General features: G+C 36.3%; 1 protein-coding gene across 2 annotated transcripts in view; it reads right to left on the reverse strand.

Annotated features, from left to right (window-relative positions):
- The window catches only part of LOC107758626 (seizure 6-like protein), a 45,665-nt gene that overhangs the window by 27,520 nt on the left and 1,001 nt on the right, over positions 1-17,144 (reverse strand). The window contains exon 2 of one of the 2 annotated variants that reach the window (XM_016576397.1): positions 13,892-14,263. In XM_016576397.1, coding sequence (XP_016431883.1) covers positions 13,892-13,973 — 82 coding nt within the window. In that variant the 5' untranslated portion in view covers positions 13,974-14,263. Of the gene's footprint in view, positions 1-11,949; positions 12,043-13,891; positions 14,264-17,144 lie in introns of those variants that run through there. The other variant, XM_016576398.1, reaches the window with a different exon arrangement.

The raw sequence follows: 17,144 nt of genomic DNA on the forward strand, positions 1-17,144 counted from the left end.
TATACATATATTATTTAACTATAAATAAATAATTTAAAATAAATATAAACTAAATATAAATTATTAGATATATGAGGAAAACACTTAAACACTTGTGGAAACCACCACCACTTTTTTTTTTTTTTGATTGATGAATATAAAGGATTTTACAATAAACAAAAACTAAAAATAAAATACAAAAAAATACAAAAATAAAAATGGCACCACAAAATTACCAAAACTTTAACTACAATTAAAATGAGAACAGAAATTAAAATAAAAACTGATACAAAATATGAATGTGTCCTTGCTAAATAAAAGTATTTCTTTAAAAAAAAAAAAAAAACTGACCCTGAACTTTTGAATGGTAGAGAATATTTCAGCAGGGACACAAGTCAAATCTAGAGCTCAGTAGATACAATATCACAGACGGTGTGTCCGAAATCACATACTGTCTGAGTAGGTACTACATTTGGATTTGAACTTACTTTGCGACCATTAAAAAAGTATTTTCTATATAGTATGAATATGGGTAGTATGAATGAAATTCGGACGTACTACACCCACCATGTTGTTACTATCCAAGTGTATTACTACCAGCGTCAGTGGTGTCGCTTCACTGCCATTCATAAATCATCTCCCGTGGCATCATGGGATAGTAAAGTGTCCATCGAATGTGCGGAAGTATTAGGTCATCCGGCTACTTTTCGCCAACTGTTTTTTGAATACTATGAATTTGGACATACTACTCTTTTGGCATACTGCTATTTGCATACTATAGAGAATGGAAATATTTGATTTCGAACGCAGCGAGAGTCTTGGGTTAAATGGGTTAGCAAATGACACCCAACCAATCACCCACCCAGAACACCATAGCAACCACACAGCATGTTGCTAGAACCAATCAGCACACCTTATAGCCGTGCCTTGGCAACCACTTCAACATAATATTTTTCCAAACAATGCCTTAGAAGGGCTGCATATTAATTATATCTGAACTCTTGACTCAAGCTCACATTCCACACATTTAATTAATCAAAATTCTCATTCTCCACATCTACATGACGGCAGCTATTTTCCCACGGGATTGCTGACCCGGCTCACTAATTTGAACACCTGCCTCATTAGTGGTGGCGCTCGGCCCTGAGCTCAATGCCGGTTACAGCAGCTTTTACTGGAAAGTCACACCACAGGAAAAGAGACAAAGAAGAGCAAGAACCAGAAATAATGATTTTTTCCCCCCAGTGGAAGCCAATGAGAGCAGTGCAGACACTGGGTCGATGTCTCGGGACAGTTGCTACATGCCCCCATTGGGTCAGTCGAGCCCTCTAGATCCACCGCTGAACTGGAGCAGCCATTGATTGCGTTGGGACGAGCCACATGACATATCATCTCTGTCTAAAATGCTGCCCAATGCACCACGGATACAACATTAAACCAATGAACTACCATGCGAACATCCTTATCATCTGCTGTCTGTAAACATGTACAAATTACATCAAGAGTCTTGGACAAACGCCTGGTGACTGCACAGCTCTAGATTGACTCAATCGTCTATCGATGTGGAAAATAAGAGCTGTCAATCCTGATCCAGTACAGATGGCACATTCACCCGGCATAAATCAACTTGCGTCTGTAATAAGATGGGTGAAAGACTTAGTGTCAAAATGGCCAAATCTAGACATTTAATAAGCTTATTTTAAATGACTTAGAGGTAAAGAGTGTAATTTTAAACATTGTGTAAACATTTTTCCTATTCAAATATAAGATGCAAAGACAAGCAAGCATTCATGAGTTAATGAACAATCACAAACAACTTTACTCTTGTGATGTATTTCTGAGTTAAATGGCATATTAAAAAAAAAATTTAATTTGAAAAATCTGAAGCAGGAAGACTGGATGTTTCCTATTATACCAATTTTTTTTTTTTTTACAAATTTCATGAAAAATTACAAAGAAACTGAAAGTTTAATTAAATGAACACATTTAAAGGGGTCATATGATGCTTTTTTAAAGATCATTATGTCTTTGCAACTTCAGGGATCTTATCTATGCACAATCAGCTTGTAACACTCCAAAGAGAAAGGAAAACTTGAAATCGCATCATATGACCCCTTTAATAAAACATAAAATTTTGAAGTAGAAAATCTGAAATTGAATAATCTTCAATAATAATATTTACAACTATAAAATCTATCTATCTATCTATCTATCTATAGGGTTTTTAAATCTTTTTTGAAAATGTTTAAACAAGGCTTGGTCAAGCCAACATTAGTGTTGACAACATTTTTTCTAGATTTACATTACAGCTATATGAATTTCTTAAAAAATTATTTTAATTCTACTTTTTTAAGTTCAATTCAAATTGCAATTCTGCATTCTGTTTGCAACCTCAATTCAAATACACTTTAATTTCAGAAATTGGAACTCAAAAAGCATTCTCAATTCAATTGTGAACGTGCAAAAACCCTGTTCCGTACTAGAATGGTACCAGAAGGCAAGTTTAAACTGTATTAAGAGAGTAAATAGGGTCAAATGTGTGTGGGGGCTACGTTTACATGAGGTAGGTTTTGTGATTTACCGCAACTTACACTCTAAGAAAAATGCGTAAAAATACAGGCCAATGTACCATGTTAATATGAACACATTTTCTTTACTGATTTTTAACAGGTGTTTACACATATTTTGCGTTACACATTGCATTGAGTTGTGGTTTAAGGTTGAAAGAAATGCCATATTTTTCTACCAGGACATTCTTCCTTTTTTCTATGGATTTTTCTTACAAATTGTTTCAGCATATTAAACTAGGACAGGAGAAATTATTTTAACATAGAAAAATTTCATCCCCTTAACGAACATCAGAACAGAAAACCGTCTCATCGTCTCCATGGTGCCTTTATAGGGATCTCAACCATTCTTTGATGTTCTAGGGGCCCGAATCTATTGGATTCCCTCCAGGATGGCGACTGGCACAGTGAGGCAGATGGCATCTTCTGCCCGCTCGTCATTCAAGAGTCTCTGATCAGCTGCACAGGTGTGTGTCGTCTGCACAGGCAGCTGTCCTATACTCCTCTCTCTCCTCTCACACATGTATCTCCCTCCATCCTTCTCTCTGTCCTCTGCCTTTAATCTCAGCACTCCTCCCTCAACATTCTGACCTTTGCTTTGGTTTTATTTATGTTATTTTGGGATGCTGTGTTCCTCAAAGGTAAGGTGAAACGAATAACATTTTCTACAATACAACGAGAGTGTGATTAACCACTTCTCTGGAGAACAAAGGTTGACAATACATCAAAGGGACGGATCCTCTCCATTCTCCCTCTCCTGCCTTCATTTAACTTACAAAGTGTACACAGGGATCAAAAAGATCAAGAAGAGCGATAGAACAATCTCTCTCTGGGTATTAGTCTACAAAAACACACAGATTCCTCACAAACGTCTATGTTCAGAATACTCTATGTCCTCAAACATGTTGGGGTCAGTAAGATTTTAAGAAATGAATGCTTTTGTTCATCAAGGACTCATTAAGTTGATCAAAAGAGTAAAGTATTTCTATTTCAAATAAATGCTGCTCTTTTGAACTTTTTATTCATCAAACAATCATCCTGAAATATATATTATGGTTTCCACAAAAATATGAAGCAGCACAACTGTTTTCAACGTTGATAATACTCAGAAATGTTTCTTGAGCAGCAAATCAGCATATTAGAATGATTTCTGAAGGATCATGTGACACTGAAGATTAGAGTAACGATGCTGAAAATTCAGCTTTGCATCACAGGAATAAATCACATTCATGCGCAATGATATTATGCAGTGCCTGAAAATAGGCTTATTGGAAGTTACCTAGCTGGGACTATTTTCAGGCGCTGCGTAATATCATTGCGCCTGCTGCACCCATGGTACAGCAGCAAAGTTCCTTGATTATTACGCCGGAATGAGAGTATAGTTCCTAGCCATATCGGCCTAGAAAATCGCAACTTTTCATTTTCCGTCGGTCTTAGTACACGATGTAACTACAGAAGAGTCATGTTTTAAAGGCAGAGTAAGTGATTTTTCAAAAACACTTTAGAAAACAACCCTCCAACCGATCGCTCATTCAAACGCTCAAAAGGCCTGGATCCAACCTCAGCCGAGACTGAACAGGCAGAAAACACCCGGCCACTCACTTTAACACAGCCCTCGGGACGCTTTACATCACACACTAACAATAAAGCACCATGATATTGCCATACTTTTTTTTTCATGGAAATACCGCTGTATTCTTTTAAGTATTTTGGATCATGAAAATATGAGTATCAAGTAACACAATATTATACCAGATAATACATTTTCCATGCTATTCTTAGGAGTACCTTGCAGTACCTTGTAAATTAATACCATAGCCTATATATTGTGGTATTTGTGGTACATTCATGGTATTTTCACCTGTTACCATCACTACACCACTTTTTTAAGTAAAAATACAATGGTTTATGAATATTTACCATGCCATGCTTTTGATATGGTTCCATTGTAATACCATGATTTTTGTATACACCATGGTAATATGACAATTTTTTGGTTATGGCCTTAGAAAAAGTACTGTGGTGGTAATACTATGGTACTTTGAATCATTTACCATAACTTCCAAGAATACCATGGAAGTATACTATGGTACTTTTTTGCAAGTGTGGTATCACGTAATAAAATGTTTTGGACATACTATGATATTCATAGAAATACCTTGTAGGACCATGTAAATAACATGTTTTTTTACCTGATACCATATCATTGTGCCATCACATTTTTGAGGAAAAATGGTACAACCATGGTTTTATGGATATTTATCAAAGTAATACCATGTTTTTGCTATGGTAACATAGTAATACCATGATTTTTATGGTTATAACTTACAAAAAGTACTGTGGTGGTACCATGGAATATCTGATGTTAATACTATGGTACTCTGAAACACTTACCATAACTTCCAAGAATACCATGGAAGTATACTATGGTACTTTTTTGCAAGTGTGGTACCAGGTAATACTCTTTTTGGACATGACAGCACCATGAAATACCTTGCAGTACAATGTAAATACCATGGTATTTTCACCTATACCATAGTACCTTTTCCTTTAAGGGAAAATGGCAATACCATGGTTTTATGAATATTTGACAGATGAGGTAACATGTTAATACATGTTTTTGTATGGTTATGTACTTTACAAAAACTACTGTGGCGTAACATTAGTGGTATCAGGTACTTTTGGTACATATGCACATGGTACTTACAGTAATACCCTGGTAATACCATGTTACATATCTAAAATACCATGGCATATTAATTATTAGTAAGTACCCTGGTATATATCAAAAGTACCATGGTACCACCACAGTATGATTTAAGGGCATTGAAGCTCTTCAGCCACTTTTTAAGACATTAATTCCCATCTACAAAAGCAGCAGGCGTGAGACCTTATCACATTCAGAAATGATTCAGATCAAACGTCTGAAATTACATTAATTCAGAGGCTTTTTCTGAAACTGTCTTCATGCCCCAAAAAAAGTAATTTCCATAATAGTATTCAAATGAAGTTTCCGCACTGAATCGACTCCCTCCACCTGCTGGGACTGTCCGTCTGCATTAGTGGCTGACAGCGCTTGCAAGCACAGGATGAACAAACACCTGAAGGTGTGTAAAACATCGAGCTAAAGCGTTAAGGCAAACACTCGCTCTCAAATGTCACCGTGGAGACGGGGGAGCTGACGACAATGCTTTGACTGCATTTCTCACCTCGTCTTGATGCGCTAAATGCGCCCGGGCTCAGGTGAAGGCAGTCGCTTGCATGCAGCTCTCAAATCAGAGAAACAGGTTGGGACGTTTCAAAACATGCTACCTGTCAGACGCTGCTTTGAAGCAAAGGGAAGCTGAAATATTAAGCATGTAAAATGCTCCGCGGAAATTGAGGTGCCATGTGCCTGACAGATGGTGCATGCTTTGCACCAACCGTTCCATCTGGCTGAAGTGACACCGTCATATTCAGAGGTTCAGATTCATCATGGAGCGTCTTCAAAGTTCAGCGCTGACGTTCTGAATGCATCGCTCATTCACATGCATCATTAGAGCTGTAGCCGCTTTAGGAGCGATTATGCAGGGGCTGTGTTCTATTCCTCAACAATATCCTGCTTTTCATCTCTTTAAAAGGCGTCTGTTGGCAACAGTAAACATTTAGATGCTTGAGGAGCCTTATTCTCCAGTTTTAAAGTTCTTGCATAATCCCATTACAGTAGATGTAAGTTTATTGCCTTTTCTTTTAACAGCAGAGAACATGAAATCAGGGAAACCAAAATCAAGACACAACAAATGGAGAAATGTGTAGCATTACATCACTTGCTCAGCAATGGATCCTCTGCAGTGAATGGGTGCCGTCAGAATGAGAGTCCAAACAGCTGATAAAAACATCACAATAATCCACAAGTAATCCACACCACTCCAGTCCAATTAATGTCTTGTGAAACCAAAAGCACCATCATTAGACATTTAAGGAAGTGTTATTATGGATTTTATTATGGACTCGTATTAAGTGTTATTATGGACTTCATAATTTTCTCACCCCCATGTCATCCAAGATGTTCATGTCTTTCTTTCTTCAGTCGAAAAGAAATTAAGGTTTTTGAAGAAAACATTCCAAGGTTTTTCTCTATATAGTGGACTTCAGTGGGGTTCACTGGGTGGAAGGTCCAAATTGCAGCTTCAGTGCAGCTTCAAAGCGTTCTACACGATCCCAGACGAGGAATAAGGGTCTTATCTAGCGAAACGATCTGTCATTTTCTAAAGAAAATGACAATTTATATACTTTTTAACCTCAAACACTCGTCTTGTCTAATTCTGCGTGAACTCTGTGCATTCTGGTTCATGACAGTTAGGGTATATCGAAAAACTCCCATCTCATTTTCTCCTCCAACTTCAAAATCGTCCTACATCGCTGCAGAAGTACCGACCCAGTGTTTACAAAGTGAACATGCAAAGAAGGTCAAACGCCCTTTACAAAAAAACGGTAAAACAGCGATGTAGGATGATTTTGAAAGATTTTGAAGTTGGAGGAGAAAATGAGATGGGAGTTTTTCGACCTACCCGAACTGTTTCGAATGGGACTGCACAGAGTACGCATGCGCATTGCAGAGCTACACAAGACAAGCGTTTAAGGTTAAAAAGTATATAATTTTTATTGTTTTTTAGAAAATGACAGATCGTTTCGCTAGATAAGACCCTTCTTCCTCGTCTGGGATCGTGTAGAACGCTTTGAAGCTGCACTGAAGCTGCAATTTGGACCTTCCACCCAGTGAACCCCACTGAAGTCCACTATATAGAGAAAAAACTTGGAATGTTTTCCTCAAAAACCTTCATTTCTTTTCGACTGAAGAAAGAAAGACATGAACATCTAAACATCAAAATCATGCACACACACTTTTCTTTTAAGAGTGTTCTGCATGTCAGAGTAAACATTTTAGTGCATTTAATGACCCCTGAAATGAATCCAGTGCAATTAAACACAAAGATCAGGGCACTGGTCAAGATGAGCCGATCCTTTAGGCCATTCATTAGTTTTGTCGGATTCACTCAACCAATGCAATCAGTCAGGGCTGATTAACACTGCCTGATAATTTCATTAACACTCCGAGGCAACAGATGCTCGGCTGTGAAACTCTTGTGTCAGGATGTTTACACTAAACTGTTTCCTCACGTTTTCATCGGGAAACGTTAAAAAGGGCCTTAATTTGTCTGTTCGTTTGACAGGTTCTGCCACCTTTTTTAAATACTGCCAACCTGATAAGCGAGTGTAAAGGCCAAAGGCTCAGAGCTGCTAACCAACAGGTTGATGGGTAGATCCCAGCAAGAAGAAAAGCGTCCACATTTTGCCCTTCAGCAAAACACAGATTGCTCCAGGGGGATTGAACCTGAAACTAGAATAGAGCAGCGTTTGCCTGTGCAAAATTCAAATTTTTTTTTCATCTGTAAGTTGTTTGGTAAAGACTAAGATGAATGACAAATGTAACACTGTTTCTGGAAGCTACCACATAATATCTCAGCTGAGGTTGAGGGAGGAATTGTAGCTTAAATAATAATAAATAAATCATTTCTTAAAATTATAATAACACACTGTTCCAAGACAGCTAAAATAATTAGTACCATATAAATGTGAAAATAATACATTCATTAATATTAGTATTAAAATAGTTCATGTGTTATACAATAATGTGTTGTAATGCTATAAATGTTAAATTAGAATAATAAATGATAAGTCTCTGATGCTCACCAAGGCTGCATTTATTTGATCTAATTTCTATTTTAATTAGTGCTGTCAAACGATTAATCACGATTAATCGCATCCAAAATAAAAGTTTTTGTTTACATAATATATGTGTGTGTTCTGTGTATATTTATTATGTATATATAAATACACACACATACAGTATATATTTTGAAAACATTTACATGTATATATTTATATTCATATAATTTATTATATATATATTTAACATATAAACATAAAATTTTTCTGAAATATATACATGCATGTGTGTGTATTTATATATACATAATAAATATACACAGTACACACACATATATTATGTAAACAAAAACTTTTATTTTGGATGCGATTAATAGCTATTAATCGTTTGACAGCACTATTTTTAATATATTTTAAAATATAAATAGTAATTTAAATAGCATTTTATTTTTGCATTTCATATTATTATTAATGTTGAAAACATTGTGCTGCGTAATGTTTTTGTGGATACCATGATGCATTTTTTTCAGATTATTTATTAAATAGAAAGTTCAAAAGAACAGCATTTATTTGAAATAGTAAACTTTTGTAATAATATCAAATGTCTTTACTGTCACTTCACTTAATTAGCTGGCAATTCATAAAGTGTCTCCTAAAATGACTACTACACTCTTTAGGTTGTCCACATCTCATCTACTTTTACTCTTTCCCCTCAATCCTTCCCTCACAGCTACGATTCTTGTCTTTTTTATGCTGTAGGACACCACTGCTCAAAGAAAACTAGACTAGACCAGTGACTAGAGAATCCTCTATGTGAATGATGAAGAGGTGCTGAGCTGAAGAGAAGCTGTCAGTCGCCCTCCCCTCAGCAAACCTCCAGGGCATCAGATGCAAACCTCTCGTTCGGAGGAAACTACAACAGAAAGCACTTTCCAAGATCCACTGTACGCATGCAGGCCGCCAGCCCACGGTATAGCTACAGGATAGCAGATATTACGCAAACCGCCCTACTGTCAGAGCTTTTATAATGGCAGTGATATTGCATACAACACTGTATTCTGCCACATGCTTAATTGAAATAATACCATAATGCCAGTCAACACATTACGCTAGAGATATTACCTAACGCTTATATTTTATGGAACATGCCAGCGTTCAACCAATCTACATCAGCATTTGTTTTCATCTCTGATTAGGGAAATATGATATTAGCAAAACAAACACCTGGTGATGGATTCAGAACCAGACAGAAGCCCATCGTATCCCGAATCAACAAACCCACACAAGTACAATCAAATGAATCATTCTATGAAACGGATGCCTTTTTCATTTTTTTCATCTTTTAAAATCAATCAATTTATTTTGAAATACTTTGTAAAAAATTTATTAAATAATTTTAATTAAAGTAAATTTTATACATGTATAATGTAATTCATTACTTTATTGCATATTTATTATAGTTCTATTATACTTTGATGAAATTAATTTAAAATATTTTATAATAAATGGCAAAGGTAAGACTGTTTCTGGCAGCTACTATAAAATATTTCAGCTGAGGTGGGGCTGGCAATTGTAACACTAGTTATGAAATATGAATTGTATGACTGGATTAAAAAAATAAACTTCAATAATCAGTAAAGTAAGTAGCTTTAGGCTTTTCCCCCCCAATATATATTTTAGTGAAAGAGAGTAAAAACTTAAAATTATATTAAATAAATAATTTTAATTAAATGTATATAAATATAATTTTAGAAATGTATAAAGTAATATTTTTGTATTGAATATATTTATTTTATACAAAAATTGGATTAAATTATTTTATAATATTAAATAATTTGTAAGTAACATTTTAAACAATGTATCAGACAAATAAAGTATAAATAAATTGTATTATGCCATCTTGAGTCACATTAAAATATTAATTTAAAATAATTATTTAACTTTTCCCGTCTGCACTGCTGGTAGTTATACCACTGGCTGATATTTATACAAATATTCACTTTTAATTAATCACTTGTGTACTATACAAAAAATTATGGTAATGAGGCTTGATAAACAAAAACATAATAAGAAGCAATAACAAAAATGTCTATAATTACCCATACACTAAAAATAAAGGTTCTTTTTTGGCCTATTATATTCTAGGTGGTTCCATTGAACACAAGTTTTCCATCTGGAAAAGGGTTCTTTAGATTATTTTTAAAAAGGGTTCTTATAAGAAAGGTTCTTTGGGGAACCTAAATGGTTCTACTATGACATCACTGTGAAATCCCCTTTTTGGAACCTTTATTTTTAAGAGTTATTTACACGTTAATGAGTCAAAAGACACCGGTTTTGTCAAATAACCCAATGCTCAGGTCTCCATAAATCCACACATTTGAGCCTGTAGTCTTCTGAGAGCACTTGTTTTAGTTCCTATCAGACATTTCCTGCGGGACATTCTTGCCCTTTCTATTCTGATTTGGCTTTGTGTATCAGAAACTAGGGAAAGCTGCGGTGAAAGACGGGATGTGATGTGATGGGAAGAGTTTCAGAAGGTGCAGAACAGACAGTCTGTCACCTAGAGAGTTCTGGCCCTGTGAAAATAACACAGCACCGCCAGAATTGTCTATCTGATTTTTGGGAGAGCTACTGTGAATTTGCTTAAAACTTTGGTTGAGTTAGGGATAATTCAGTCAAAAATGAGAAATCGCACTCATTTACTCATTCTAAACCTGTATGACTCTCTTTGACTCTCATGAGCGGAGCATGAGTCCTATGACTGCTTTTATGGTGCTTTTGAAGCATGAAAGCTCTAGTTCCCATTCATTGTAATGGCATGGAACAGAGCCACCAGCACAATTCTTCTATGAATGAAAGAACACCAAACACAATGATGGAGAGCAAATAGTGCCAGGAAAGAATTATTTGTTTAAAATACAATACATAGATTTATTTGAGTCACCAATAAAAAATACTCTCCATATTTCATGTGTTTTGTTGCATGGAAGAGCTCTAACTATCATATCACTAGCGGTAAATAAAGATAGCTAGAGTGTAACTAAGATCTCGTTCCCTTTAACAGTACAGAGTGTGCCAAAACAATGAGAACTCAACTATTACGGGACGTGATCCAAAATTAACACGAGGGATATGATAACTTTTGTAATCTAGCCCTTGGCTTCTAGTTTATGGAAAGTGATGGGTTCAGTACAAATTCAGTTCTATATTAAGCAATTATTACTACAGATGTTGTCGATTTCTAGACAATTTCAACTCATCATCTATAACACAAACAATGTACTGTAATTGTATTTACAGTGATGCTCTTATGCTCTGTTCAATTCAACTCACATTTTCAACTACTGTAAATGAAACAAAAGCCACTCTGACTCGGAAGCTAATGTGGAAATCTAGAATTTAAATAACTGTACAGTTGCAAAACAAATGCTTTTTGCCATTAAATTGCCATTTTGTATCATTATACATCATGTTCTGAGCAGACACGGAATAATGCATGGTTAGAGATGTCAATCTAAACTGAATGGAACACAACATTAAAATGTTTAAGTCTACCGAGGAAGGAAAAACACTAAATATACCCACAAGACTTATTATTATATGGGTTAACATCCCCAAGACTTAATATGGCTATTACACGAATATTATATATTACATGAATATTATATGAATTAACATGAGAGTAGTCGCTTACCATTCTTGCATGTGCAGTTATCTCTTGTAATGGTCATGTAAAGCTGAAGCTGGTCAACCTGGAATCTTTAGCATGATACCAACAGGAACTACATTATAAACTACATGTAAAATAGTACTGTTTGTAGCAAACCACACTCACATTATGTCGGTAAAGATACACTCGCGCAGACAGTAAGTTATGCTTGCTAGTAGGCCTTCCTTTACTAGTCAAAAATAAAATAAATAAAATACTACAAGATGTGATTTAGATATGACACTCGTTTGTCTTAAGTAACACTATCCACAACTATATATAAAGTTTCAGAGGAAGACGTCTCATTTCTTGAGCTAATTTTCGTCGTCAAACACATCGTTAAACATGGCGTTAATACGAGCGGTAAAACGAATGTACCTGCGCGTGTGGGTGTCTCCGCTTCGCTGTGATTGGCTGATCACGCCGTCAACTGAATAAAGCCCGCCTACGACGTTAACAGGTGCGCGAATAACCTGAATGCGTCAAACCGGTGAATATAGAGAGAATAATTACAAAATAGACTCAGATATCAAAACCTTCAGTCAAAATTAACTTAAAATTACGCGAAATCAAAAATAAAGCTGTAGTTGCACCTCAGTGTCTGCGACTATCAACACACGTTTGACCAATGATAGTCTGGTAGGATTTGATGATATAATAATTGCGACTAATAATAAAACACAAAGAACAGTTTGTAGCATTAAAGACATTCTAACTTATGCGTTAACCTATTATTTTAGTAATTATTTAAGCAATGTTTAAAACGCATACGTGACTTGATTTTAATACATAGTTTGTTTTATAAAAGCAAAAACATATAGGCAATATTGTTTAGCTGCTCATAGTGTAGGAAAATGCTGTTCCTTTAACCTAGAATCTGGAAACGTCAAATGGAGCTGGAATTTACACTGGACCAAAATAATCCAAACGCAGAGAGGTGTCTTTCCCTTCTCATTTCAGATCATCACACACCACTGTCGGAAAATAAACAAAAATGTTTTGACTAGAGGACAGAATCGTGTTAAGGAGCCACATGCACTCGCGCATGTCCCGATTAAAGATGAGTTGCCCACGAGCGTGGAACTGAGCTAAATTTAAACAGCAAGTGATTAAAGAGCTGCTCGAGGAAGAAAAACAGTGGATGAACCAACACAGTCATTTGACTTCTTGTTCACGTATCTGCATGAATAATGCAACAGCATTGCATTTATTACACCAGGTCAGGGAGGGTGAGTGATCCTGCTTCGGGGAGGTGACACTTACTGAAATCAAACTGCGCTTGTTTCTGATGCGAGCACACGATTTATAAAATATTTTTTTTTTTTATCTCAATCTTGCGCACAGAAACTCGTAATACCGTAAAGGACGCATGCTTATGAATGGACACACACACACACACACAAGCTGACAACAGACCAATGCATTTTCATGTCATTCCATACACTTTCATTTCAGTTAAAGCACAAGTCCAAAGGGTCCTGAGTGTGATTTACAACATTAAGCACGATGCCTATGCATTACATCTATACATGTGATCCATTATAAAACCACATTCATTTGGAATCCCGCAGCGTTACTCTGTGTCCACGCGCGTTTTTATGCAGCAGATCCACACAGAAGCACGTTTCTTCATTATTTCTGCCCCACTTTTGTCTTGAAAACAATTCTGACAGCGCATGCACCAGCCAAACTGATCAAAACAGGCATGTTTGTCTCATGCGATCTTGTTCGCAAACCTCACATGTCAGGGTGACTAAACTCAAATACTTATGTTGCAACGAGTCTTTATCAAATAGGCTGTGCGTAATCGTGCTAAAAGTGAGGTGTGTGTTATTAAAGTTTCCAGGGCTCTTTCTGTTAAACAGCAGTGTCAGTGCTTCAAAGACACAAGGGCATCTGAATGAATCAGTGCAGTAATGAACATTACCTTGGGTTGTGATCTCTCCCCATAAGATTCCCATCCAAACCATCAAGCCAACCAGCAGAGCATCACTTTGAACTCCCAGCATGTTAAGACACAGTCCAAAGGGGGTCCAGCCCAGAATAATCACAGATGCGGCCGTTGAAGTCCACAGCAGAGCAGCTTAGTGTCAGAGACGTGGAGTTGAATTCACAGGCAGCGTGTGTGCATGAGCTCCTGTGTGTTCACAGCTCTGTGATGTCGGTTTGGTCTCTGTCTCCAGCTCTCTTCATCTCTCCTCTGCTGAACTCCGCAGTGTGTCTTCTCCTTCACTCACCCCTCCTCTCTCTCTCTCTCTCTCTCTCTCTCTCTGGTTTGTGTGTATAAAAGTTGCTGATGCTGTGGGGAGAATATGCTTCTACAGTTTAAAATCTGAATTCATGGATATAATGAATGCTTATTTGTTACTGATAGTGTTTGATCTGAAATAATCACAAGCCCACCCTTTTTTAACCAATCAGAAATGTTATAACATACATGAAGAACTCATTTCTGAGAATGGTGTGACAACTAACCCCAGTCTTCATTTTACCATAAAGGCAATTTAAAACTCCCAGCGGAGAGGCTAGTCTCTACTTACATTACCAAATGTTTTTCCCAAATCAATCCACAGTGAAGCCCATATGATATCATGCATGACTTCACCGGTCAAGGGAATTCATAGTCCAGTAACAGTGTTATCATTTATCCCACATCTCTTATTTCTGGCTAAAAGGCCGCTGGCCTGCACTAAGAAATGAGATAGACCTCGAGTTTGAGGTGCCGTGACCTCAGTTTCAAACAGATATGCCCGGCTATGTGAGAAGAGCTGGACAGAAACCACATAAAGACCTCCAGCCCGTTTTGAGATATGTGATGCTTTGATGCAATTTTTTTTGTCAATCCAGCGGCCTGAGAAGAAAGTAATTTCTCTGAAAGCATAATTTTCAAATTCTTGTTAGCTGGGTCTAGCTGCTTTGCGATAATCTTTGTTAATTTCTTCTGAGTGAGTGTTCCAGAAAAGAAATGAAAACATTCATCAGGAGAAATTCGCTTAAAGGGATAGTTCACCCAAAAATGAAGACATTTTTAACTTCAAACCATCCTGTATCCTTAATATTGTTTTCTCTGACAAATCTCATCTGAATCAGGAGAGAAATATGCACAGATCAAGTGCCGTTTACAAGTGAAACAAGTCCAAAATAGTTCTAAACAGATGGATTTTGATGAGAGAGGACAACAGGGGATGGACTTTTTCGCTGGAGAAAGCTTATAGTTCACCCAAAAATGAAGACATTTTTAACTTCAAACCATCCTGTGTCCTTAATATTGTTTTCTCCAGTGACAAATCTCATCTGAATCAGGAGAGAAATATGCACAGATCAAGTGCCGTTTACAAGTGAAACAAGTCCAAAATAGTTCTAAACAGATGGATTTTGATGAGAGAGGACAACAGGGGATGGACTTTTTCGCTGGAGAAAGCTTTATTATGAATGATGGACTCTCTTCTGTGGAACAAAAGAATGATCTTCAATAAGATATTTTGAAAAATGGTTTGTATTTTTTTCCCAGTGCAATGAAAGTCAACGGGGTCCAGTGTTGTTTGGATGTTATAAAAAAGGAAGGAGCATTCTGGATGTCTAAACCTTTATATCTACAATCAAGTGACTGCTTCCAAGTATGGACTCTCTTCTGTGGAACAAAAGAATGATCTTCAATAAGATATTTTGAAAAATGGTTTGATATTTTGAAAAATGGTTTGTATTTTTTTCCCAGTGCAATGAAAGTCAACGGGGTCCAGTGTTGTTTGGATGTTATAAAAAAGGAAGGAGCATTCTGGATGTCTAAACCTTTATATCTACAATCAAGTGACTGCTTCCAAGGCTGTAAGATCACAGCTCAGTGTTGGCAACGCCATTCATCCGTACAGACTGAGGCACGACACATGTATGGCTCATTGCCCAGCACTGAAACCACTGTGTTTGCTGTAGTTAAAAGTCAGCTGCTGTATATAATGATGCTGTTGCATTTATTTTAAAACAGATAAAGTCAAACTCCTCCTCGTTTTTAGCAGTGCAACCACGTATTTGTTGGATTTTGTGCCAGAACTTTATGCAGCAAAATAATTAACATGTTTATTTTTTTCTGAAAACAGCTAAACCAGTAACATTTATATTATAGATCACAACATTTATATGCATCTGCTGCTGACACTCATCCAAAGTGATGTACATTGCATTCAGTGTACATTTTTATCACTTCATGCATTCCCTGGCAACCAAACCCATGACCTTGGTGTTTTGCTAGCCCACACTCTTCTCTTTAAGCTAGAGAAATGAAGAAAATCCAAGAAAATAAAATCTCAAAGTGACTGACACTCTATTGACACTCTATAGAGAGGTTCCATCCCTCCCTTTCCTTGAGAAAATCTTAATTAGATCTGAGGAGGTCTAAGGATTATCTGTGATTTTCCGGCACTGTCTCCGTTTTCCTGCCATCTATCAGCCAGTTGCTGTAATTCCACAGTGAAATGCCACCAAACGAGCAAATCCACAATATGCTTAGTTTACTTAGGAAGTGCTGAAACAGGTATTCTGCAGCTAATGCGTTTTTGTTTTTGTTTTTTTAGTTTTCAGCACCTTTGGAGCATTTCAGGAACAATTCAAGTCAACTTTAAATGGCATTTGCAACCCATTTTTGCTGCTGTACGGTGATGCATTTTTAAGTGAAACAGGATATTCAATGAGATGAAAAAAATCTGTAGAGCAGGAATTGATTTTATTCACCAGGAACTGATAATGAAAAGTAGTGATACATACCAGCACTGCTTCTTTAAATCTACTGCTACTTGCTGTTATTGCAGCAACATTAAATTACTGCATTAACTATTGGCAAGATTTTAGAAAGGTTGCATTATCTACAATCACAGACTAAAACCAAGACTATGCAAACAGCTTTTTGGCTATTGGTTTAAATAATTTTGCCTTCCAAAATCCATTTTTGCCTCCCTAGATGAGGGGCTTTCAAAAGGGGTGCAAGGTGTAATTATGAGATTAATCACACACACGTGTGTGTGTGTGTGTGTGTGTATATATATATATATATATAATTTAAAAAAATTGCATTTATTTATTCCATTTTTTTAAATTTTATTAATATAATTGTATTCCATTGACAGCTTTATGTGTGTGTGTGTGAAATTAAAAATAAATATTTGTATTAATAAAATAAATTTTTTTTT

The sequence above is a fragment of the Sinocyclocheilus rhinocerous genome, unplaced genomic scaffold, assembly GCF_001515625.1.
Source record: "Sinocyclocheilus rhinocerous isolate Xijiao unplaced genomic scaffold, SAMN03320098_v1.1 scaffold623, whole genome shotgun sequence".
Lineage (NCBI taxonomy): Eukaryota > Metazoa > Chordata > Actinopteri > Cypriniformes > Cyprinidae > Sinocyclocheilus > Sinocyclocheilus rhinocerous.